Source organism: Athene noctua, chromosome Z (genome assembly GCF_965140245.1).
Source record: "Athene noctua chromosome Z, bAthNoc1.hap1.1, whole genome shotgun sequence".
Classification (NCBI taxonomy): Eukaryota; Metazoa; Chordata; class Aves; order Strigiformes; family Strigidae; genus Athene; species Athene noctua.
The window spans coordinates 72,540,335-72,562,782 of NC_134077.1; the positions used below are offsets into that span (position 1 = coordinate 72,540,335).

The 22,448-nt window shown below is 37.1% G+C and overlaps 1 protein-coding gene across 3 annotated transcripts in view; it reads left to right on the top strand.

Annotated features, from left to right (window-relative positions):
• The window catches only part of FCHO2 (FCH and mu domain containing endocytic adaptor 2), a 110,412-nt gene extending 89,435 nt beyond the window's left edge, over positions 1 to 20,977 (top strand). For all 3 annotated transcript variants that reach the window (XM_074933287.1, XM_074933288.1, XM_074933289.1), the window contains 8 exons: positions 1,523 to 1,652; positions 6,220 to 6,331; positions 6,938 to 7,093; positions 9,198 to 9,330; positions 11,968 to 12,167; positions 14,294 to 14,358; positions 16,800 to 16,964; positions 17,187 to 20,977. In XM_074933287.1, the coding sequence (XP_074789388.1) occupies positions 1,523 to 1,652; positions 6,220 to 6,331; positions 6,938 to 7,093; positions 9,198 to 9,330; positions 11,968 to 12,167; positions 14,294 to 14,358; positions 16,800 to 16,964; positions 17,187 to 17,209 (984 nt within the window). In that variant the 3' untranslated portion in view covers positions 17,210 to 20,977. The remainder of the gene's footprint in view (positions 1 to 1,522; positions 1,653 to 6,219; positions 6,332 to 6,937; positions 7,094 to 9,197; positions 9,331 to 11,967; positions 12,168 to 14,293; positions 14,359 to 16,799; positions 16,965 to 17,186) is intronic.
• Positions 20,978 to 22,448: the final 1,471 nt, after the last annotated feature.

The window sequence follows — 22,448 nt, forward strand, 5'->3', positions numbered from 1 at the left end:
CTCTTGGTGCTGGTTGGTGAAGAAGGGAGGTGGCAGACTGCAGCAGCTGCCCATCAGCATAGTGAGAGGTTGCACACTGCCTGCAGTGCAGGTCTACCTGCCAGTAAGGAATGTGGCAAAGAATGCAAATACACAGCCAGCATATCAGAACAACCTATGCTTAATCTCCTCTGTGAATATGAGGAGTCTTTGGATTTCATTTGACTTTGTGACTTGGAAAAATGTTACCGTGGTAAGATACTCTTACTGTCTTGCAGAGTAGCAAGATATTTTCAGCATATTCTTGTTATGGACAAAATTCTGGTCTTAATGCTTTCACAAAACCAAAACATTTTTGAATATTTTGCAGTTCTGAAAGGTCAGAATAGGGTTCATTTTGAGGTTCTTTTCTCGTTCCAATATAAAATTTTAGTAATTGCTGTTCTGCTATAAAGTATGATTGTGCACAAACCTACATTCATTTTATACTGTTGTTTTAGAAACTGGCTATTATCTGGATACAAGTGGAAGATTGTCACTCAGCTTCAATATATATCAACTCCTTTTATAATTCCCATATTCTGTACAAAAGCCTCATACCCAGCAAAAAGTGTGATTGGACCTAAATAAATAAGAAACCCTGCCAGTACCCAGCCAAAATAGATGCTTCTTTGGTTCTAGTGACTTTTAGATAGCTTAATCCCAAAATGATCATTAGTTAGTTTAATACCTTAACAGTTAAGTGAATCATAAAACCATCCAGAGATTTAGGATGGAAGGGACTTTTGAAGATCTCTAGGCCAACTTCCTGCTCAAAGAAGGGCCAACTTCAAAATTGTGTCAGGTTGCTTAGGAACGTGCTGAGTTTTGAAAAACTCCAGAGAGGGAGATCTTACGGTCTCTTTGGGCAACCTGTCCCAGGGTTTAATCACAAGGTGGTAACAAGAAGGAATTTTTTCCCTAGGTTCAGCTGAAATTTCCTTTGCTGTAGCTGTTGCATCTGATAAGAGCCTGACACCACCTTCTTTGTACCTCCTTTTAGCTAGTAAAAGACTGCTAGTAGACCTCCTCTTAAGCTTCTGTTCTCCAAGCTGAACAAACCCAGGTCCTTCAGCCTGTTCCTCTCTCTCATGTACTCCAGTCCCAACTATTTTAGTTGCCCTCTGCTGGACTCTCAGTTATGTTAGTAGCTCTTCCTTATCTCTGTAAATCCACATTTGCTGCATGCATAGCACAGGGCTGTAGGCTTATGTTCTGCTACTGTGTTATGGCACAATTATTGACAGGCTGCTACATAATCAAATATATTAGACTTAACTACCCAGGCAAAAAATTAACAATGATAAACTATTAAATAATGGAATTGATTCCAATGGAAAATAGAAGTTCTCTGTTTTATACTAAAAACTAGGGTGGATAAGGCATTAAAGGAACTATGTTGAGAAATTGATTGGGACATGAAATGAAGAACATTTCTATTTATAGTCATTTTTTCATCTCTTTAAAACCACTGTGTAATACTGTTGTAATTTCTTTTGTTCAGCCTAGGCCATTCAGTCCTCCGTTGACCTCTAACTCAAGTCCGCCTCCTGCAGCTCCCTTGGCACGTGCAGAGAGCATTTCCTCAATATCCTCTTCTGCTTCCCTCAGTGCTGCCAACACACCTACAGTTGGTAAGTTAAATTAACCATTTCAACTTACTTTAGAAATACCATAATTATGCCACTAGGTTTCACTTGTTAGGAAAACTGTTCACTGGACTTAGCTGTTCCATATGTGAGTCCAATCTAGGTAGTTCAAGCATCCTTTGTGATACCTGATGCTAAATGACACTGAGAGACAGTAGATTCAGTTAGATTGGACCATAGATCCAGTTATGGCATGTTCTTTAGGGAAATATTTTTCAAAAGTAATACTCCATGAATTCTTATTTGGTATGCTTGAATATGCATTCGTCAAGCACAACGTGTTATCGTGTGTTTGTTCTGAAGATATTATTGTATAGGCGCAGCAATATTTTGAATACTGATAAATTTGAATTAATATAAATGTTCACAAAATTGAGCTCTTCTATGTTATTTTTATTTTATTATCCTGTGATTGCGTTTCCAAAAAAATTAAACTAATTCATCTTTTTTCTTCCAAGTTAGTGAAGTATAGAAGCTAAACGGCAGTGTTTAGTAAAAGCAAAACAAGCAACCAAACAAAAAAGATAAAAGATGAAAAGCAAATCAGTCTTCATGTGTTGCCACTAATTTCAGGTTTTCTGATGTTTTTAAAGGAAAGTCCTTCAGTTTTGATATTTGGCTATAGCAAAGGAAAAGGAGACTTGGGGGTTAGGGGGGTGTGTGTGATTTTTTTAGACATTTTAACTTGTTTCTGTAGCAGAATTGAAGTATTTCATTTTTGAGCATTACCGCTTCAGCCCCAAGATATATCTGGTTTTTGAGTTAACACTCAGTTAGCTGTGAATGTTACTGATGCCAAGGATTGCTTGCCCAGGCTCAGCAGCTCAGAAGAGCATCTGCAAAGCTTCTAGTGGGAGTTCTGCGCTGAACGCACTGCAGCTGTTTCCACCTTGTGCAGGACCAAAGCTACTAAGGTCTGCCCAGCCTTAGCTGCTACAGTTCAGTGTCCACCAGTTTCCCAAATGCTGAGAAGCATCACAGAAAGATAACTGATATTTTGGTTGCCAAAGTCCATCCAGGTTCACATCTTCAGGCCTCAACACTGGTGCCAAGGAACCAAAAGTTGGTGGCAGCAGCATCAATATCCCCAGCTCTGAGTGTGTGTTGTTGGAGACAGTGACAGAGTAAAATCATGAGGTGAGGGAGGAGGTAAGGAGGTGTGTGCTGACATCAAGGTTTGACATGGTTCTTAACCTGGCCTAGCAAAAATAAACAAGGCCAGTTCCATCTGCACCGACTGTATGAATTAAATAGTCCTGGAGAGCTGGGAAGGACAGTGCAGACAGCTGAATGACTTCAGGGCATGAGGTTATACTCCGGCACTACTGTCTGTATTCTTTTGACTTTTGCACAATCCAGTGTTTCCCTTACCCCATTTGTTACAAATAACAGGGAGTTGATTCATTTATCTTTTCCCAAGTGAACTTGGAGGCATGTATAATTAATGTTTCTTTTACACTTTAGCCTTATTTTAATTTGCAAAGTATTTTTATTTATATTAAATATTTTAACATCTATTTTTGCTTGAAATATTTTGGGGTTTTGCAATGTTTTGTTTCGTTTAAATGTAATAGAGGTTTATCTTTTGATTGGAAATCTTCCTACAATTGAAAAGCTTTGTGAGACACCACCAGGTATTGTACTTAAAGCAGATTTACATGTTAACTAATCATCCTAATACACTATACCTAATGAAATTGTATTTGTTTTGAAACAAATTTCTTCAGCTATTTCTGGTATCTGGCAGATGCAAGTAGCTGGAAAATGCAACTACTTAACAAGTTATGTGTTGTTTAAATCACCAAAACTTGATATAACTGGTTTTATATAATGTAATCTTTTTCTATCCTTGCCCCATCCCCCCACCAAGCAAGCTGAAACTTGGTCTTGCTTCTTCAGTTTGTCACTACTACTTTCTTTCAAGTAACTTGAATACATTTTTACTTTGACAATCCTTAGTCTCATAAGGCAAGCAGGTAAAAATGTTTCTGTATTTACATATAATAAAAATCTTTGAAAATACACATAATATAGGTAATCTTACTTTAAAAATAAATTTTATTTTCGTGACAGCCATTTAGCTAGTATTAGAATTTTCTGTATCTTTGTTCCTAAACTGACCTAAACCAATTTGAGCGGGTTTATTTATTTGCCCTTTTGGGGGCAATAATGCAGTTTGGCAACCTCCTTGAGTGTGTCAGTGCAACTGTTTGCATGGCTGTGTCACTAGCTCTTGTGTCAGCACAGCTCTGGGGCTGTTAATGGTGGTTAGGGCTGAGGCAGGTGATGGGGCATCAAAGCCAGCCAGCTCTGCTGTCACTGTGCTAGAGCTGGACCCTGGAGCTGGGCTGCAGCCTGAGATGCAGGAGGCCACGTTGGTGCAGCTCTTTGACATCCCATGCCTCTGAGAGCTCACAGCAGCTATGGAAGACCCTGAAGCTGGATATCACTGCACTGCATTGGTATTTTCAGCAGCAAGACAACAAAACGGTGACAAAGCAGCAAGACAACAAAAGTTAGGTTAAGCAGTTACGTTTGTTTCAATTTACTGATTTTTAGGAGAATGCATAGATTTTTATGAATCAAAACATGATGAACTGTGGGGGCAAAGCAGATAAGAAAGAAGCTATCTCATTTGTAGTCCATCAAAGACATCTTAGAGAAATGTATATACACATATATATTTGCTTTGGTATTTCCCAAAAAAAGTAAAAATAGTGTTCTTATTCCTAATAAATTTCACTCTTCAGTCAAGAAATCAGTATTTGTCTTTTACTGATAGGAATATCATTTATATATTTGCATTACTCTGCATGATTTTCAAATATCAATATAAAAATATACAAAGGCCATTATAAGTAGAGTATGTTAAAATAATTTATACATGTGTAAACAAGCTGGCATAATTAATGTGGGGTAATCACCTCTGATCTGCTCTGCAATTGTTTGTTGTTCCTTAGTGAATTGGGGGAAAAGACAGTAACACACCCTGGCAACAGTAGTGCCACATCCACTGAGTGCATGTTTGGCACTTTAGTGGAGAATACTTCTGGAGTTCAGTATTTCACCAGACAGAACTTATGGCTGTTTTTAACTCATTATTTTATTGCACATTTGCTTCTTGAAACCATGATTTCTGGATTTCTGGGACTATTGAAAATCACAGCTTTTACTGATATTTTTCAGGGAGAGAAAGAAAACTTTGGAAACATATCCTATGTATTGTCTGAAAGAATAAATAAAGCCAACCTCCTGTTCATGTTGAAAAAATAAACCAGTGTTTTGTAGCCAGCATCATAATCTTTTATTCATCTAAGAATTTTTGGTTTTGATAGTCTAGTCACCAGTGTTCACTTTTGATCTAAGGAGGCCTAAATGTTGCGCTAAGATTTTTTTGATGGTGCTGAGAAATATTCGGAACATTTTACTATCTTAGGCAAGAAATCATGATGGAGAGTGAGGTATGAGGTAGCAGAATTAGATCAACTCCTATCTTTTAATCTCTGTTTCTGCTTCTTTCAATTATCTCTGAATGTAAGGTCTAATATCTCAGACCTTCTGAGAAGAACAAGTTCCCAACTTGCTTTTTGCTTCTGAAAGAGCTCAGAAGGCTGTTGTAAATAAGATTAGTTTGCCATGAGCAATATTATATGGCAGCATTTTGTTTCTACTTTATAGTAGTATGAAAGAAAAATTTCTCATTTTGCTCATGAAAAGAGAAAGATTGTGCCTCCTTTGTGATGGTAATAGTACGTGATACAGGCCATTTCAGCAGTGGTACAAAAAATTAGCAAGATGCTCTCCACTACACTGCTGAACTAATAAAAGGATGGAACTTCCAGTATTGTCTTTTACATTCAGTACACGCATAGAAAATTGTTGAAAAGTAAAATCCCAGGACAACCAGTTTTGTCAGTTGTAGACACACATTTCAAAAAGCCTTAGCATGAGGTCTGAGTTGATTTTTATAGCTATGCATTAGAAATGTGTTTTGTTGGCATAGGCATATGTGAAGGCTTCTCCAACAATACCTGCATGGGAACTGTAATCTTTGTTGATTGAAATAGTTAAAAGAATGTTCAGCAGTTCACTTATGTGGGGTAATATTAATGTATTTGCATTTAAATTCATGCATACTGTAAATTAATTCTTCGCATTTGCATGACCATTTTATCATACTTTTTTCCATAAAATAAGCATACAGTAGGGATTTTTTTTTTTTAAGTATTCTAGTCAATGTCTAATTTCCTTTGGATCTGTTGACTTTTATCACTAGCCATTTTAATGCAATATTCCTCCATCTTGTATGTATTTCCTTGTGTCTGTCCACTTACATAATGTCATACTGATAGTCCTGTTTTCTTAGGCTGCTAAACAGTGTTTTGATGGTATGATTGTTTACATTTTTCTACATACTTTTCAAGTAATACTTCAGACACTACTATGACCCTGACAGTAGTAACCTTTGTGAAAACTGCAGATGTAGTCAACCATTCTGAAATCTATTGCTAAGCTTTTTGAAAATTAAACCTATATGCTGTATGTATTCTAGGTGTTTCACGTGGTCCCAGCCCTGTCAGCCTTGGAAACCAGGACACCTTGCCTGTTGCAGTAGCCCTTACTGAATCTGTTAACGCCTACTTTAAAGGAGCAGACCCCACAAAGTTAGTTTAAATAGTGAATTGTTTTGAATGTATTAAGTTACAATAAGAAAACACAGGGTTTGCTTTTAATATTTTTGGGGATAATGTATATACATTAGAAGGGGGATTCAAAGAGGGATTTTTTTTCCATAGTGTAAATGACAACAGTGGCTTATTGCTCTGTATTGGCCTGCATTTTGCTACAAGTTCTCATATATCCCTGCTTTACAAATATGTTTTTAGTGAGAACACTGAAAATGAGAAGGGTTTTTATCGTAGTCAGATAGGTGTTACATGTAAATTTGGGCAGCTAAAAGCACCTCTTTCCTTCCGCCACATCCCTTACTATGCTACTTAGGCCTTGCCTAAGCATAGTTTTGCCATGTTTTCAAAGCCTGGAAAATGTCCACCAAGCCTACTGTATGCTTAACCAGCTAAGATTTTTTTCTTTATTTCATCTGACTTACAAGTTGGAAGTGACAGTACATTGTCACATTACCCTAATTCGGAACTGATTTTCTGCTTTTAATTCAGTTCATCAGACTGTGAAAGTACAGTGGTTGCTTTAATATTAAAACTAGGTAGTTAATGAGTTGCAATGAAACTGATGTTTTCATTCTCTTCTAGATGTATCGTGAAGATAACTGGTGATATGACAGTGTCATTCCCAAGTGGGATTATTAAAGTCTTCACCAGCAACCCATCTCCAGCTGTGCTGTGCTTCAGGGTGAAAAACACAAGCAAACTAGAGCAGATTCTTCCAAATGCACAACTTGTATACAGGTTTTGTATTTTTTTTAATATAATAGTAACCTACATGATTTGTAAAATGTGAGTTGTTGTATATGTAAATCAGAATTCTCTACAGTCTTGTTGATTTGCTTATACGTAATTTCATTTCCTGAACTAATCTTGCTCAGCTGAGTCCTCTTCCCTGTCACCATTAAAAATCTAGTCATTACTGGACTTGAAACTTGTGCTGAGTGTAACAGGAGCCATAAAAAAGAGTTTGTAAATGTAGTTGTGCTTTTACATGCATTTTATATATTATTTCTTTATACAGTGGTAACACCGGTAAGATTAAATGGTGAAACAGTAACCTTAAATGAAAAACAAGTAGCAGAGCTACACCTAATCTAATTTGTCACTTACTAGTGTGTTCTTAGGTTGTATCATTTCTTCAGTAGATCTGAGTCATTACATAACTCTCTCTAAAGTGTGTAGCAGCATGCTTGGGAAAATTCTTAAGAAAAAAGGCTGCTGATTGGGATAACTGTTGAAATTACAGCACTTGGATATCTTTTAAAGAAAATTATAAGAGCTGTAATTATTTAGCAGAGATCTGTTTCAGCTGAGCAGTTTCTATTTAATTTATTAGAGAAATTATTTGAAAATTAGTTAAATGCTTTTAGATGCTCAATTTTTTAAATTACTGAAATAAAGAATCAAACTATATGCATCCATTCTGTTATATTTAATTTCATTTTTATCATTTAGACTTAATGTAATGAATAATTCATACAAAATTAAGCTTTTTGACATGATAGTTTATAACTGAAATGCTAGCAGAGCTGTACCTGACAGTGAATTATACTGAAAAAGTGTGTTTTGCAAAAAAGTGAAAATGTCTATTCTTGTCTGTGCTGTAACACTTCACCTTTAATTAGAAAGGAAGCATGTAATGGATATTTATGAAGGTATGCTCATATAGTAATGGACTCCTCATCATATACTACATTTGCTTAGTATTTATAGCAATTAGAGTTTTTAATGAGAGTGATATTTGAGGTGATGCCAGAAATTCTGATTTGAATTGCACTTGGCTGTGGAACAGCACAAAGATTTTACTACTGGTTTTATTTATTTAAACTGTGGAAGGCCTCTGTAGTGATAAGTAAGTGTTTATCTACATATTTTATGGAAAATGGAAATTTCCTGAATCACAGCAGCGTATTGAGAACCAAATTTTAAGTAAAATGGACAATCTACTGGTACGTAAGTCACTGTCCTAGGATATTCAACCCATTGGGGTCATATTTAACTGTATTCATACTGCGGTCATATTTACTTTACATATTTACTCCTCCTTAGGGATGGATGCAGTTCCTCACTGTATCCACAGACATTCAGAGGAGGTCTTTGATTCTTAAGTGATTTGAATTTTGTGTTTGAATCGCTTTTCTTAAAAGCTTTATCCTTATTCAAAATAAACCTGATGCAACCAGAGCTGAAGATATTCTTGATCTGCAGAACACCACGCTCTAGTAGCTCCCAAACATGATTTTACTTCTGCAGTCATGTGCGCTCTTACCTACATATAGAAGTGATATAATAAATTCTAAGATTGAATGCAGCTGTAAGTATCTGCAAAACAATTGTTTACAATAATTTGAAAATCACTTTTAATTGAAAAAATTTTGAAAGCTTACACTCTCTACAAATATATGAAAGTATGGTAACCCATACAGCACCTGAAGCTATGTCATAACCCAAACTAATTATAATTTTAGGATTTATTCCAAATTGGATAATATTCCTTTTCAACTACAACTTTCATACCCACCTCCCACATCCTCACAGCACCTAATGGTATTAAAATTGTGTTTCATTAAATGTAAAATGCAAATTCAGCATTAACTCTATCTTGTGATGCAGATCATCACTGGAGGAATCTCACTGCTCCACAGCCTGGAAGGAGAATTTTTACCAGATATAACAAGTAGTTAATTTGTCTTAATATTTAGGAAGGTACAGTTATGTGCTACAAAGCACTAGAACAAATTCTTGCTTGAAATAGTGAAGAAGGGGAATGATCTAATCTTAATTTTTTAACCATTCATAATAATAAAAATCAGTGTTGCCTTCTGACTCCTACTTTTCTTTGTAGTGATCAGTCACAAAGTGACTCCAGTACTAAGGATTTTTGGATGAACATGCAAGCTATAACTGTCTACCTCAAGAAATTATCAGAACAGAATCCATCTGCATCCTATTACAATGTGGATGTTTTAAAGTATCAGGTAAACACTTTTTTCCCTTTGGAATTTTTTAAGGAACTCTGGCAGATTTTATATCTACACAGAAATTAAAATAATTGTTCTTTGCCTGCTAGCATGCAGATGAACTGTCATCCCTCATCTAGACCAATTCTGGGTATGCCACTGTTTACAATGCATAGGCTGTGCCCAGGCTTAGTGCATTCCTGCTATGCTTCATCTCATTCCCTTGGATTCATGACCTGTTTCAGCTTGCTCACATGTCACTCCAATTCATGCGTGCAAGCTTCAAACTGCTTCTGTAGGTATTTGTTAGCAGAGCCAAATTTTCTGTGTATTTAGGGGCTTGGGGGGTTGTTTGTACTGTCTTTGAGTTTGTAATTACATAAGTTTTGATGCTGTAGCTGCCAAATTGTAATATATGAGAACATATGACTTTCTGACCTCTCACACTACAATGGAACATCTCATCCTGGAAACCATTTACAGCCACATGAAGGACAAGGTCATCAGGAATAGTTAGCATGGATATACCAAGAGAAAGTCATGCTTGGCCAACTTAATAAACTTCTGTGATGAAATAACTGACCTGGTGGATGAGGGGACAGCAGTGGATATTGTCTTAGACTTCAGGAAAGGTTTCGACACTGTGTCCCATAGCATCCTCATAGAGAAGCTGGTGAAGTACAGGCTGGATGAGCAGACACAGAAGTGGACTGAAAACTGGCTGAATGGGCAGGCCCAAAGGGTAATGGTCAGTGGCATGAAGTCTAGTTGAAGGCCCTTAACTAGCAAGTATACCCCAGGGGTCAATACTGAGTTTACAGTCCTATTTAACAGCTTCATTAATAATCTGAATGGTGGGGCAGAATGTACCCTCCACAAGTTTGCTGATGACATTGAACTGGGAGGACCCTCTGGATATAGTGGACCTCAGCTAGCTGGAGGAACAGGTTGACAGGAACCTCATGAAGTTCAACAAGTGCACCTGGTGAGGAACAACCCCATGCACCAATATACTCTGGGAGCTACCCAGTTGTAAATCAGCTTGGTAGAAAAGGACCTGGGGGACATGTTGTCAAACATGAACCAACAATGTGCCCTTGCTGCAAAGGCCACAAACTTTCTCCTGGGCTGCATTAGGCAAAGTATTGCTAGTAGGTCAAGGGACGTGATCTTTCCCCTATACGCAGCACTGGTGAGGTCACACTTGGAGTACTGGGATGTCCATTGCAAGAGAGACATGGACGTACTGAAGAGAGTCCAGTAAAGGGCCACAAAGATGATGAAGGGTCTGGAGCATCTCTTCTGTGAGGGAGAGCTGGGACTGTTCAGCATGGAGAAGGGACGGTTCAGGAGGGGACCTTAATGATGTATACAAATACCTAACGGGAGGGTGTAAAGACAGAGCCAGGCTCTTAGTGGTGTCCAGTGACCAGACCACAGACAATGGGCACAAACTAAAACACAGGAGGTTTCCCCCTGAACATCAGGAAACACTTTTTTCCTGTGAGGGGGACCAAGCAGTGGTGGAACAGGTTGCCCAGAGAGGTAGTGGGGTCTTCATCCTTGGAGATATCCAAAAGCCATATGGACATGGTCCTGGCAGCTAGCCTAAGGTGGCCCTGCTTGAGCAGGGGAGTTGGACCAGATTACCTCCGGAGATCCCTTCCACCATCAACTTTTCTGTGAATCTGTGAGGTGTTCTGCCTGTCAATAAAAAAAACTTCATGAAAATTCAAGACAGATAGACTCACCTCAGAGAGAAAACAGGCATTTGCTAGGCCTGCACTGAAATGGTTGAACACCTGAGAAATTGTCTACATCAAAAAACAAAACAACCTGTCAGTCCAGCTATTGATACCATTGTAGATTCCACATACTCCCAGTATAGTTTAAAATCTTGGCATACTGAATCTATAAAAAGCATGTTTAGGCACACAGAATTCCTGAAAAATATGGAAGAAAACACTTCTGTGGATTGCAGAAATGAGCATTGTGGAAGTATGGTATCTATTTAAGATCTTTGCTGTCAGGGAAAAATGTGGCATTGGCAGGTGAAAGCCCTGGCAGATAGAAAATATTCTGGGCTGCCAAGGAAAGGTGAGAGGGGGCACCCGGACATAGAGGTTCCTCAAGTAGACTAGGAAGGTGGTAGAAACACAGCAGGGCAGTAGCACAATCTCAGCTACAGAAGCAGCATTCAGCCCTCCTGCAGCAGGAAAGTAATGTTTTGAATGGGTGAGAACTGTTCTGCTGGCTGCCTGTCCCATAATGACAGGTATTACCCTCTGCTGCTGGCTCCTTGGGCCGCTGAACTAGTACAGCACACAACTGCTAAGAATTTATTTTGTTGGAAGCATGGTTTGTGTGTGAGGCAGAACACAAGACTCAAACAAAACTACTTTGACTTGTAAAAGCCAGAATAGAAAGGAGCCTCATGAGCCAGAGGGAGTTTAAACCTTTTCTTTAATTATTTTAATTTAAAAGAATGGGAATTACAGCAGTCTTAGGAATTCTGTGATTAAGGACTCAGAGGTCAATTGTTCTCTTGATATTTTGTCAGGATTTAAGAGTTATATTCATTACCATCGTTCCCTAATTCTGCTCAAAAAGGAAGTATTTTAATCAAGCTGCTTTCAATGGTTTATTCTTATACAGGTATCTTCAAACGGCATCCAGTCCACTCCCTTGAATCTTGCAACTTACTGGAAATGTAATGCTAGCACTACTGATGTGAGAGTGGATTATAAATACAATCCAGAGTCTATGAATGTGCCTAGTATGCTATCTAATGTCCAGGTTGTGGTCCCAGTAGATGGAGGAGTCACAAACATGCAATCACTTCCACCTGCAAAATGGTAATATGAATACTTTTATTATTTCAGATTTATTTCAGTGTATTCATTAGTGTCATAGCCTGAAAATTTTCACTGAAAGAAACCATTAGTGGTTTTGGTCTTGATAAAATGAGTTGTATCAGATGTTTACAACATTTTCTCGTCCAGAACAGATAATGTGTAGCCAATTCACATAAACTGAGACAATATGCACCTATTCCAACTGTAATAATACAAGTCTTATGAAATATCCAGTGTTTGCCTTCTTTTGGCCAATAGACTGGATAGGCATTTTTAATACAGTAATTTGAAACCAAAATCTCTTAATGGCTAAAAAATATTCTGTGTGGGTATAAATACATCCATAGAGTAGAAGAAATGCAGTTCTTGAAAAGTTTTCTTGATTGTTCTAGCTTAACTATTATCTTCTAATTGAAATGGTTTTAAAACAAACCTCAGTAACTGAGGAGCAAGCTCTTCATAAGCCAGGTAGCATTGTCTCTCAATTCAAGTGTCATGCAGATTATTATCTGACCAGCAGCTACCTGCCACCACCTTCTAAGCCTGCATTTACAGTAACACTTGAAAGTGAGACACAGATCTCCGGTAATTATACTTCTACAAGTTTGTGAAAACAAGCAGAGAGTAGTGGGACTGGGCAGAGTAGTACATCCCTGGAGCAAAAGGTGAGCAGAATTCAACCACTGTGCATGTGGTTTGGCAGCATGCAGGTACCTGCCCAGCTGTAACGTAATTCCTGGACTGTTTATTTCCAAGACAGTCTTTTTAACATGGAGAAGGAAAAGAATACCAAGTTGAAGGAAGTTTGGCGTTGTTAACCTTGTTACTTACAGATCAGTTTACCTTAGAAAGCAAGGTTCAGAAGAAAAAATAAACTTGTTGCATTTACGAGGTAAGTTCTGGTGTTTCTGGAGGCAATACATTTAAATGTGTTAATTGGACTAAGTAGTAATACAGTATCATTTTAAGTGGAAAAAATCCTAGCAAGACTGAATCTTTCTTGGTATTTCAAGGGAGCAATATTTTTAATCAAATCACCTTAAGCTTATTCTGAGCAAGGATAGGTTCATTATCCTGCCTGAACAACATGTCTGATGAAGCCAGTGTCCCTGCCCAGGCTTCTTCCACAAACCCTGCTGTAATGCAGCCTGAGAGCAGAAACACCCATGCAGAACACCTAGTGTTAGCTAGGAAAACACAAATCATAGTGACAGTTTCATTACAGATTCATCAGATTAAGGGACTTGAGCCCAGATTCTCTTTTACCTAGGCAACTATCCAAGGCCATTTGAGCCTGTAAAGCTGATCGGAAAAAAAAAAAAAAATACAGTCATGTCCCGGAAAGCTCTAGTTGTGCTACCTGTTTGGTCTAGTGGATGGCAGGGGGGGCAGCTGTTTCTTTAAAAAATAAATGTTTTGTAAGTTGACGTCCTGCAAGTAACCACTACCATCTGTGCTACCTGTGTGAGCATGTCACTCCTGATAAACCGTGCCACAAGCAATTTCAAACCCATCCGCACTTCATGCTGCTCTGAGGTTTAAATTGTTGACTTTCCTTTGATGGAACTGCTGCAAAGTACTCCAGGAATTAAAATGCCCTGTCAGCTTAGAGACTCTGGTGCTTGGTGCCCCTTTCTGCCCCCTTACAATGTCAGAAGTTAGTTTAAACCCTGTGTCACTTACACCAACTAGTTTTACTAGAATGGAAATGGAATAAAATTCATCCTGCCAGCAGTCTCACATAGGGGAGAACAATCAACACTGCTTCCCCTCATACCATCATCGTGAAGCACAAGGACATAGCTTTCAAACTACTCCCAGGGTGTTGGCCTGTCCTTAATTTTTCAGACTACAGAGGGTTTTGAGTTGTGGAGCTATAACCGGGCATAGAACAGTGTTAGCTGCATGAAAAGGTGGCGTGTACTTCAGTTCTGCTGCTGTGGGGCAATGCAGACACACCCTTCTTTTTTCCTGCTTGTTTTGTATAGTTTTCCAGAAACTTACCTTAAAGTGATCAAGTATTTTTATAAACTTCCGTGTAGAGTTGTGTGTAACATACTGGTGTAAATCTAGGGAAATAACATGCTAAAACTGATGCTTATAACTAATCTACCATTCTCTTACAGGAATGCAGACCAGATGAAAGCATATTGGAAAATATCTAGTATTTCAGAGAAGTCTGAGAATGGAGGCAAGTTAACCTCTTTTGTTTTGTTTTCTTGTGCAGAAAAATTGTAACAGCAAAAAGGCTATTATTTTAGCCTCTACACCCTCATGCTTGTTTTCACGTCTTCTCATGCTGTATCCTGTTTATCAGTTCACCTCCTTCTCAGTTAATTTCCTCCTGAGAGATTCCATTGCAGTGTGATGTCAAAATATAAATTTATTAATTAGCTGTGAAAGTAAAAATAGAGAAGCCCCCTGAAAGCAGTTAGTAGCTCTAAAATGGAGCTTAGACCAGGTAGAAAATCATTAACATCAATGGATGAGCATATTGGAAATGAGCAGTTACTCAAAGGAAAATATATTTAATATATGTGTCTTTTCACACACTGACAACTGAAATAAAGTAGAAAGAGGTAAGTGGAAGAACTGGGGGAAAGGAGAAAAAAAAAAAAATCCAAAAGTCCTGTGCTGAGATAGACTCAACCATAAATGATTCTTGACCAACATTTTGAGGGTCTTTGTTTTTACCGTATAGAACTCCAGGAAAAAAAAAGAATCTATACACATCTGCTTGGAGTGGTAATTTATATAGCATTTTGTAAGGTACCACTAGTTGTTCTCTGCCCAGCTGCCTTTCCCGGAGGTCCAGTTGATGTCACAGCCCTTGCAGCCCCTGCAGGTGCAATGTTTTTCTGAAGCAGAAAAATAGGAGCCAAAGGGAGGCATCTCATCCTCAAGCCTCTGTGGAGAAATGAATTCATGGTGTAAAGGAAAGGCATTTAGCCCTTGTTAATAATTTGGGGAAGGGCATTAAGAAAGCAGATTTGCATGTAAATATGACTAGAAACCACAAGCCTGGAAAGGGAGGACCTCTTCTATTTGTGCAAAGACTGCGAAGTTGTGGTCATCATTCAAACAAAAATTGGAGAGAATTTTATCTGACAGAGATTGTTGCTGTAATCTGGTGTACTTTGTCCTTCACTGACCTCACAGTTCTTTGCCACCTATCTTTCATTATGATTACATAGGGATAGCCCTCTTTTTTTTTCCTTTTCCAAACTGCAGAGCTTCTTTTAAAAGAAAAAATCACACTAAAACACAAATGCAGCCAGATGAAAAGCAGCATAAAAAACATACACCTGCAGAGCAGCATAAAATGGGCTGCCAGCGATGCAGATTGCATCTCGTGTGTTATCAGTAGAACTGCACATATCCCACTGCTTCTGCTATATTCCCTTCTCTTCCCTCCATCTTTCTTCCTCTTTTCTTTGAGTATAAACACATAGAGCTCACAATTCAGTGTTTAAAAGGAAGTAATACTATCCTGGTCTTACATTTACAGAAACAAAGGCAGAACTTGCACAAGCACTGTTAATACTAGGACAAATGTCTTGAAGTCTTCTTTATTCTGGTGTACATGGTGGTAAACTGGTTTGGGGTTTTTTATGATCCAACACATTATATAAGCTGTCAATTGCAGACAGAGATAAAACACAGAACAAACTTTCAAAGCACTTAAATATTTGAGTTTCCATGCTTACAGTGGAAAAAAGTACCAATTTACCCAAACTATGACAGACCTACTGAAGAAATTAAATTGACCTTAAGCCACAATTATCAAGAACAAGCCGTTGCATAAAACAATTTCATTCATTAATTCCTGCTTTTATCCCAGTAACATTTCAGTTGCTAACTTTCCTTGTCATTTAGCAGTTCCTATTGACTAGGAATAGCAAGTTGTTTTAAAGAAGTAAAAAATAGTTTACTTTAATTATTCCATTATTAATTATTTAAATCTCATTTTCCCCAGCACTGACTACAGAAATGTACTCAAAGTAATTTTGAACTATTACTGCTTCATAATAGCATCAAAATGGTGACACTTCACTACTATCTCTGAGAAATTAACTGAAATTTGTGGGGAAAAGTATTTAATCAGCCCTTGACTTTATTAGAAAAAATAAGAATTTCTTTCCTCTAAGAATGCAGCTATACATTACTGCATAACTGCATTTCTTTCAATGAATTTGTTTATGTACGCTCATCCAGACAGATTGTGACAACATGTAAATATTCTGATGTACTTTCAAATCTGCTCATGAAAAGTACTACATACAAGATAAGTGTATAATATTAAGTACTTACAGACCAGCAAGCATAAATATTATAGGGACTGATCAGATATTTCAAGTAATAATTACCAGTGATTACCAGACTGTCTGATACACATATTCTGTATAATCTGCAGAAATGTGTATTGTTTAAATCATTCACTAGTCATTGTCTTAAACAGAGTATTGGAAAAACAGACCTGTAGGCTCATCTCTTTGAAAATTTATGTAGGACTGCTACTAGGAATAGATCTCAAATATCACCACCTTAGTTTCACTTCTTACTACTGAAATTTTTGGGAGATCATCTTGTTCTTGCAAATCAACCAGCTTTTCTGTTTTGTTATTTGTATAGGTTCTGGATCCCTCAGGGCAAAATTTGAACTTTCAGAAGGACCCAGTAAACCAGCAACGCTTGCAGTGCAATTCATTAGTGAAGGAAGCACTCTTTCAGGGGTAGATGTGGAACTTGCAGGCACTGGCTATCGGCTTTCCCTCCTTAAGAAGAGATTTGCCACTGGTAAGACACTGACACGCTTGTATATCCAAATTATATATTCTATAGTGTTAAATTATAAAATATGAAACTGTTAGATAAGTGATGCATAAATAGTTACTTTCAATTAAAACATGGCTGAAAACTGTTTCAGAGGTTTTTGGTTTTCCATAGTTACTCAGACTGTTCCCAGTGACAAAATCTGTTTTATTTACTGACTGCAGAAAATCTACCTTTATTTTTCAGGACGGTATATGGCAGACTGCTGATGTACCCATGAAAGCCGTTGGATCAAAGGAGCGTAAGAAGCTCACTCTGCCCTCTCTACTTTTTAAACACTATACTAACATGCATTAATTTTTTCAAAATGTTGACCGACTTTGAGGCTGAAGTACAGAACAGAAAATGCACTTTTAAAAGTCATTTTGCAAACTTTTAATTACTTTATAATAGCACTGAAGTTAACTTCAACACTGTTTGTAAATGATCAACTACAATATTTGGGAAAAATTGTTGAAATTTTAGTAAATTTTTATCTAGACGAAGTTAAAATACTAGTCCTTAGTTGCAATGAAAGTATGGAATTGTATGTTATACTGTAAACATTAAGCCTAAAAATGTAGGAGAGCAATTAAGAAATATTTGCGCTTTCCATAAGTAATATTAATTTTTCAGATTTTTTAATTGCCACTTTTTAAAGAAAGCAGAGGCAAAGTCTCGTGTAGTTCGTCTGTCCACTCATGCCACAAAACCAGCTGAGTTAGAGATGTATAAAAGAAATGTAACTTGATGCCCGTGTATCATATATTATTAACATGTAAGTTGGGTTATAAAGGGGTTTTTTCCTAAGTGCAATGTGTTACAAAATTGCAAAAGACAGCAGAGATTTACTTCTGCAGTTAGTAAATTTTTGGGTGTTTTGATTGCTTTAATTAATGCTGTAGATTTAATTTATTTTTATATGAAATGCATAACATTTGTGCCTTTAAAAAAAGCCTGTGCCTATCCAATTTTTTATTCACATGCCTCACTTCCTTTTTCAAAGTTTGGCTCTTCATCAAGAAAGCACAGTGTTTGTATAATACACACAACTTTATAAAAATTCCTTTGACTGGGATTTATTTAGAAGGCAGATTTGCAAAAACTGGAGATTGTTTTAAAAGAGGTTTAAAATACTGGATTACTTCCTCATGGGGTAATTGCAATAAATGTGGTCGTAGTAAAGGGAGATGCATCATGCAGGTCTTTGAAACACTGATACGGTATATTTGAAGTCACCAGAGATGAGATACCTGAAAAATCACCAACAGTGGTAAAAGCAAACAGCATTTCCCTTCACTGTGACTGCAAGTCTTTGGACTTAGAGTGGTTTTGGGGTTGTGTGATGTGAATGTAAACATAATACTTTGGAAGGAATAGTGTTATAGAAGGGTATTTTATGGCGGCAGGATGACAAGTACTGCCCTTTCTATTAAATTTTTTCCTTAGCCACCAATTTCAATATTTGTATTGTCATCTAATATGCTTGCCACAGCCTAAGCACAGGGAAGTGACACATTAGTAACATTTTTTAAAGTAAGTCACTAATTTAGAAAATCTTCTATATCTTCGTATTGTCAAGTATTTTTTCAGTGCTGAAATTAAAAGTATTGGGGCAAAATAATTCAATAAACTGCACATGGAAATTTCATGTGACCATTTTGAATACCAGTATCTATTTCAAATTCTCTATTCAAACAATAAAACATGCTTGAACTAATTCATGTAAAACCAGTAACGACTTGGACTGCTGAAGCTTTACAAGAGATTAAGCTTTGTAGAGGCTGCATAAATTCTAATGTATATCACACAGTTTTGCAGATGGAGAGTTCCATTGTTAGCACTAAGCACATACTGTACTGTAGATTTGATTGGAAGAGTAGATTTGGCTCTTAATTTGCTAATCTTATTGAATGGTAAATTTTTAACTCATCAAATGGTACAGTCTTTTTACTGGAATCTTAATTGTAATCTGCTTTGCAGTCAAACTGTGTTTAATATGACAATATTTTGTTAGTGAAAACTCAAAACTCTATTGCTATTCTTAATCAAGTATTACTTTCATTTCTAATTTAAATGAAGTAGTTATGTTTCAGCACTTTTAAACTAGCCTTCATTCAGGTGATTATACATACATTTGCATTGGGTGCAGGTTACAATTTTGAAGCCATACAAGTTTATATAGACTTTTTGTAAAGAAATTCAGAAACAATGTAAAAAGTACCTGTAGCTATCTGATAAAAAAACCACGTATATAGCAAGCTGGTTCTTGCTTGTGTATACAGCAATATCCGTTGTAGCTGCCTCCTAAGAAAATTGATTTGTAAACACAGCTCTAAAGGATCTGAATTTTTATGAATTGTTACTACGTCAGACTGTAAATTAGAGCATACAAGTTTATCTTACAAAAATTGTAAATACTTCTGATTTTTCATAAAATGTAAATTTTAAAAAAATTTGCACCCATAATAAACATGTAATATATAATTTAAATACTGATTTATAATGCCTATACTTTTGCAGTTAGTCCCACAGAGCTTCTAAGCAATAAGATAAAACTATGCCTGTATTGAACATTTTAGAAGTGCTAATTGATTTTTAAGTGATATGGGGTAGATAGTATATGAACTCTTCTATATATGTAAAAAGATCACAGAGAAGGTAGGTGGAAAGATGACTTCTGTGAAGAGTTGTATCCTTACTAAACTGGAATGCCCGAGATGTCTACAATTACTTATGCGTTTACTAAATTGATATGCTTAACTAATAACTTAGATTCGGTAGAACTCGACCTTGTAGACATGAACTGCTCTTTGTAAATAGTGCTATCAAACACATTCCCTAACTTCCTTAATAAGCTTATATTTTGTTGAATGCACAGGAAATAAAAATTGGTGGCAGGATTGAAGTAATTCTGATTTATGTTCCACTAGTCCAAAAAAGTAGGCGATTAAAGTACTACTTTAGCAGCCTGAGAATAGTCCTTCTAAGTTGCAAGCACAGAAACAAAATTTGAAACTGAACAAATGCATTTGAATCTGTTTCTTTCCTACTGATACCACAGCCTGTGTAAGTTTAGTAATGACTTATTAAATTGACTTTCTCAGCTGGCTGGATATCACTGCAGTAAGTACCATTCTTGTCATGCTGGAAAGCAATAGTCCAAGGGCTTGATTCCTATCTTCTGCTGGAAAGCAGGAGTGAAGAATTCAAGTGCCCAACAGTCAGACCGAATGGTCCATCTAGCCCAGTAGTTTGTCTTCAACAATGGCCAGACTATGGCATGAAGAGCCCACAAGCTATTTCCTTTCAAGTCCCTCAGCATCCTCAGTTATTGGTTAAGGATGTAAAAGGGTACAGCGCTGCTCAGTTCTTCTAGTATTCACTGAACGTAGTGTCTGAGATTACTGCTCTGGCTGTTCTGTTAACATTTGACTTTTGTTACCGTAAGCCACTGCCCACATACTACTCACAACTACTATAAACTGGATTTATACTGCTCAAGCAAGTTTGTGATTATCTAAGTACATGATCAGGTAGTTTTTCAGGGATAACTGACTACCTCTGCCACTGCCAAATAATATTTATGTTGGGTATTTGAAGGAGCTAAGGTATTTGATTATCAACTGGAACAGCATGGGAGTTACAGGAGTGGTGGATTTTGCTATCTAACTAGAAAGGAAGGTCTTGCATCATGCCAAAAAGGATTACATTTCAAATCTTGTGTGTTTGAGAAGCTTAAGATAGGCATCTTAATATCTGTGTACCTTTTGTTTTCTTGGAATTGCTAGATAATTGGTTTCCATTTCAGTTGTCATGAAAGAGCAACTTTAGAGCATGCAAGAAAAAAACCTGGGAATTCCTCCAAGGACAGAGTAAGCTAAAAACAGCTCAGGGTACTAAAGCAGCAAATAACATATTTACTGTGTGGTGCACTTGACTGGACTGATTACCGGGCCTCTTAATTGAAAACAATGTTTATCTTCAACTCTGCATATTATTACAGTACTGAGTATTCCTTCTCAACTCAGTTTGACCTCAGTGTTTACTGACATGTTGGTTTTTAAGTTCTCCCATAGTTCATTCAATAACAAATAGAAAGCATACAGCCTTTAGGGAATAAAATAATTTTTAAAACACAAGAGGTCTCTTCTGGATTACTCATTAAATATTTAATACTAAAATTCTGCCTTTTCCATAGGTGCTTTTGCTTCCTTTGGGATCCATTCTTTCTTTTTTTAAATCTGGGATGGCTATTTTAATTTTAATCTAAGGTATGATTTTGTTTGCCATTATCCCAGCAGTATTTCTTTTAAAAAGCCTTGTTCTGTAACTTAGCTCTTTTTTCAATTATTAAAACTCAGCTGTTTCTTTTTTAAGAAGCAGGTTAATAATCACAAGTCATAAATCATGCCAGTTTCACCACTCTGATTACAATTGAACTTTTCCTCTTAGCATCACCCAGTCTGCCTTCTTGAAGTTCTTATTTCCGAAGTCATGTTTTCTGCTCCAGAAAATTAGCAGTGGTCATGTGTTCAGTGATGAGTCAATTCTTTCTTCATCATGGTTAAATGAAGCAGCCCATTTTTACAACAATTGCTGGTTCTGCCCTCCAGATGTCCCCTCCTGCTTTGTAATTATAGATAAACTCCTTCTATAATATGCACAGTCTTCCACTTTCCACTACTGTCATTGGTAGGTTTTATCAATATCACTAATACAAAAACCTTAAAGCTGTCCCAGTGTTAATACTGATGAGACATTGCATCCAGGCAAGGTGCACCAGTACAACTTGGGAAGGAAAAAAACCCAAAACACAACAACCCAAGCCCAAAAAGTTATTTACCTTTCACATATTGTTGTTTCTCTGGAGTCTTGCAGAACTGTGAATTTTGACAGAGAACCAAAGTTCAAACAAATACAACTTTCAGCCCCTGACTAAGCACCTGACTTCATTCTTGAACACAAGTTTGTCCTCCACATGTCAGAATCCCTCAGCATCTATCTGTATGCAAGTCCCTTTTTGCTTCTGAGCATTCCTAGATTGACAACACACACTAAATACTTGGGTATGTGAGCACAGGAGGAATGTAACAGTCTGTGATCTGCCATCTCTGTAGCTGACATCTCTCCAAGTCTCAGCTGTCTATTCCCATAGCCAAATGCTGCTGCGTCTTTTCTCCTGCTGAAATCACATTTCCATGTTCTGAGTCACTTGATAACAAACAGTAGGCTGGATGTCCACTTCTAGTGAGAAGACAGAATAAATACCGTTTTATTTAAGGTATAAAATGTAGAAGATTGCTTGATCTAAGAATTGCATCTTGTACATCTAGGACAAGAAACTTGGCCTCAGATGAACACACTGTTACTCTGGCATAACTTCTCTAGGTAATATAGAACAAACACTATACTCACAGGAGACATCATAAGGAAATTACATGGAAAACCAAATGTGGGCTCCAGCAT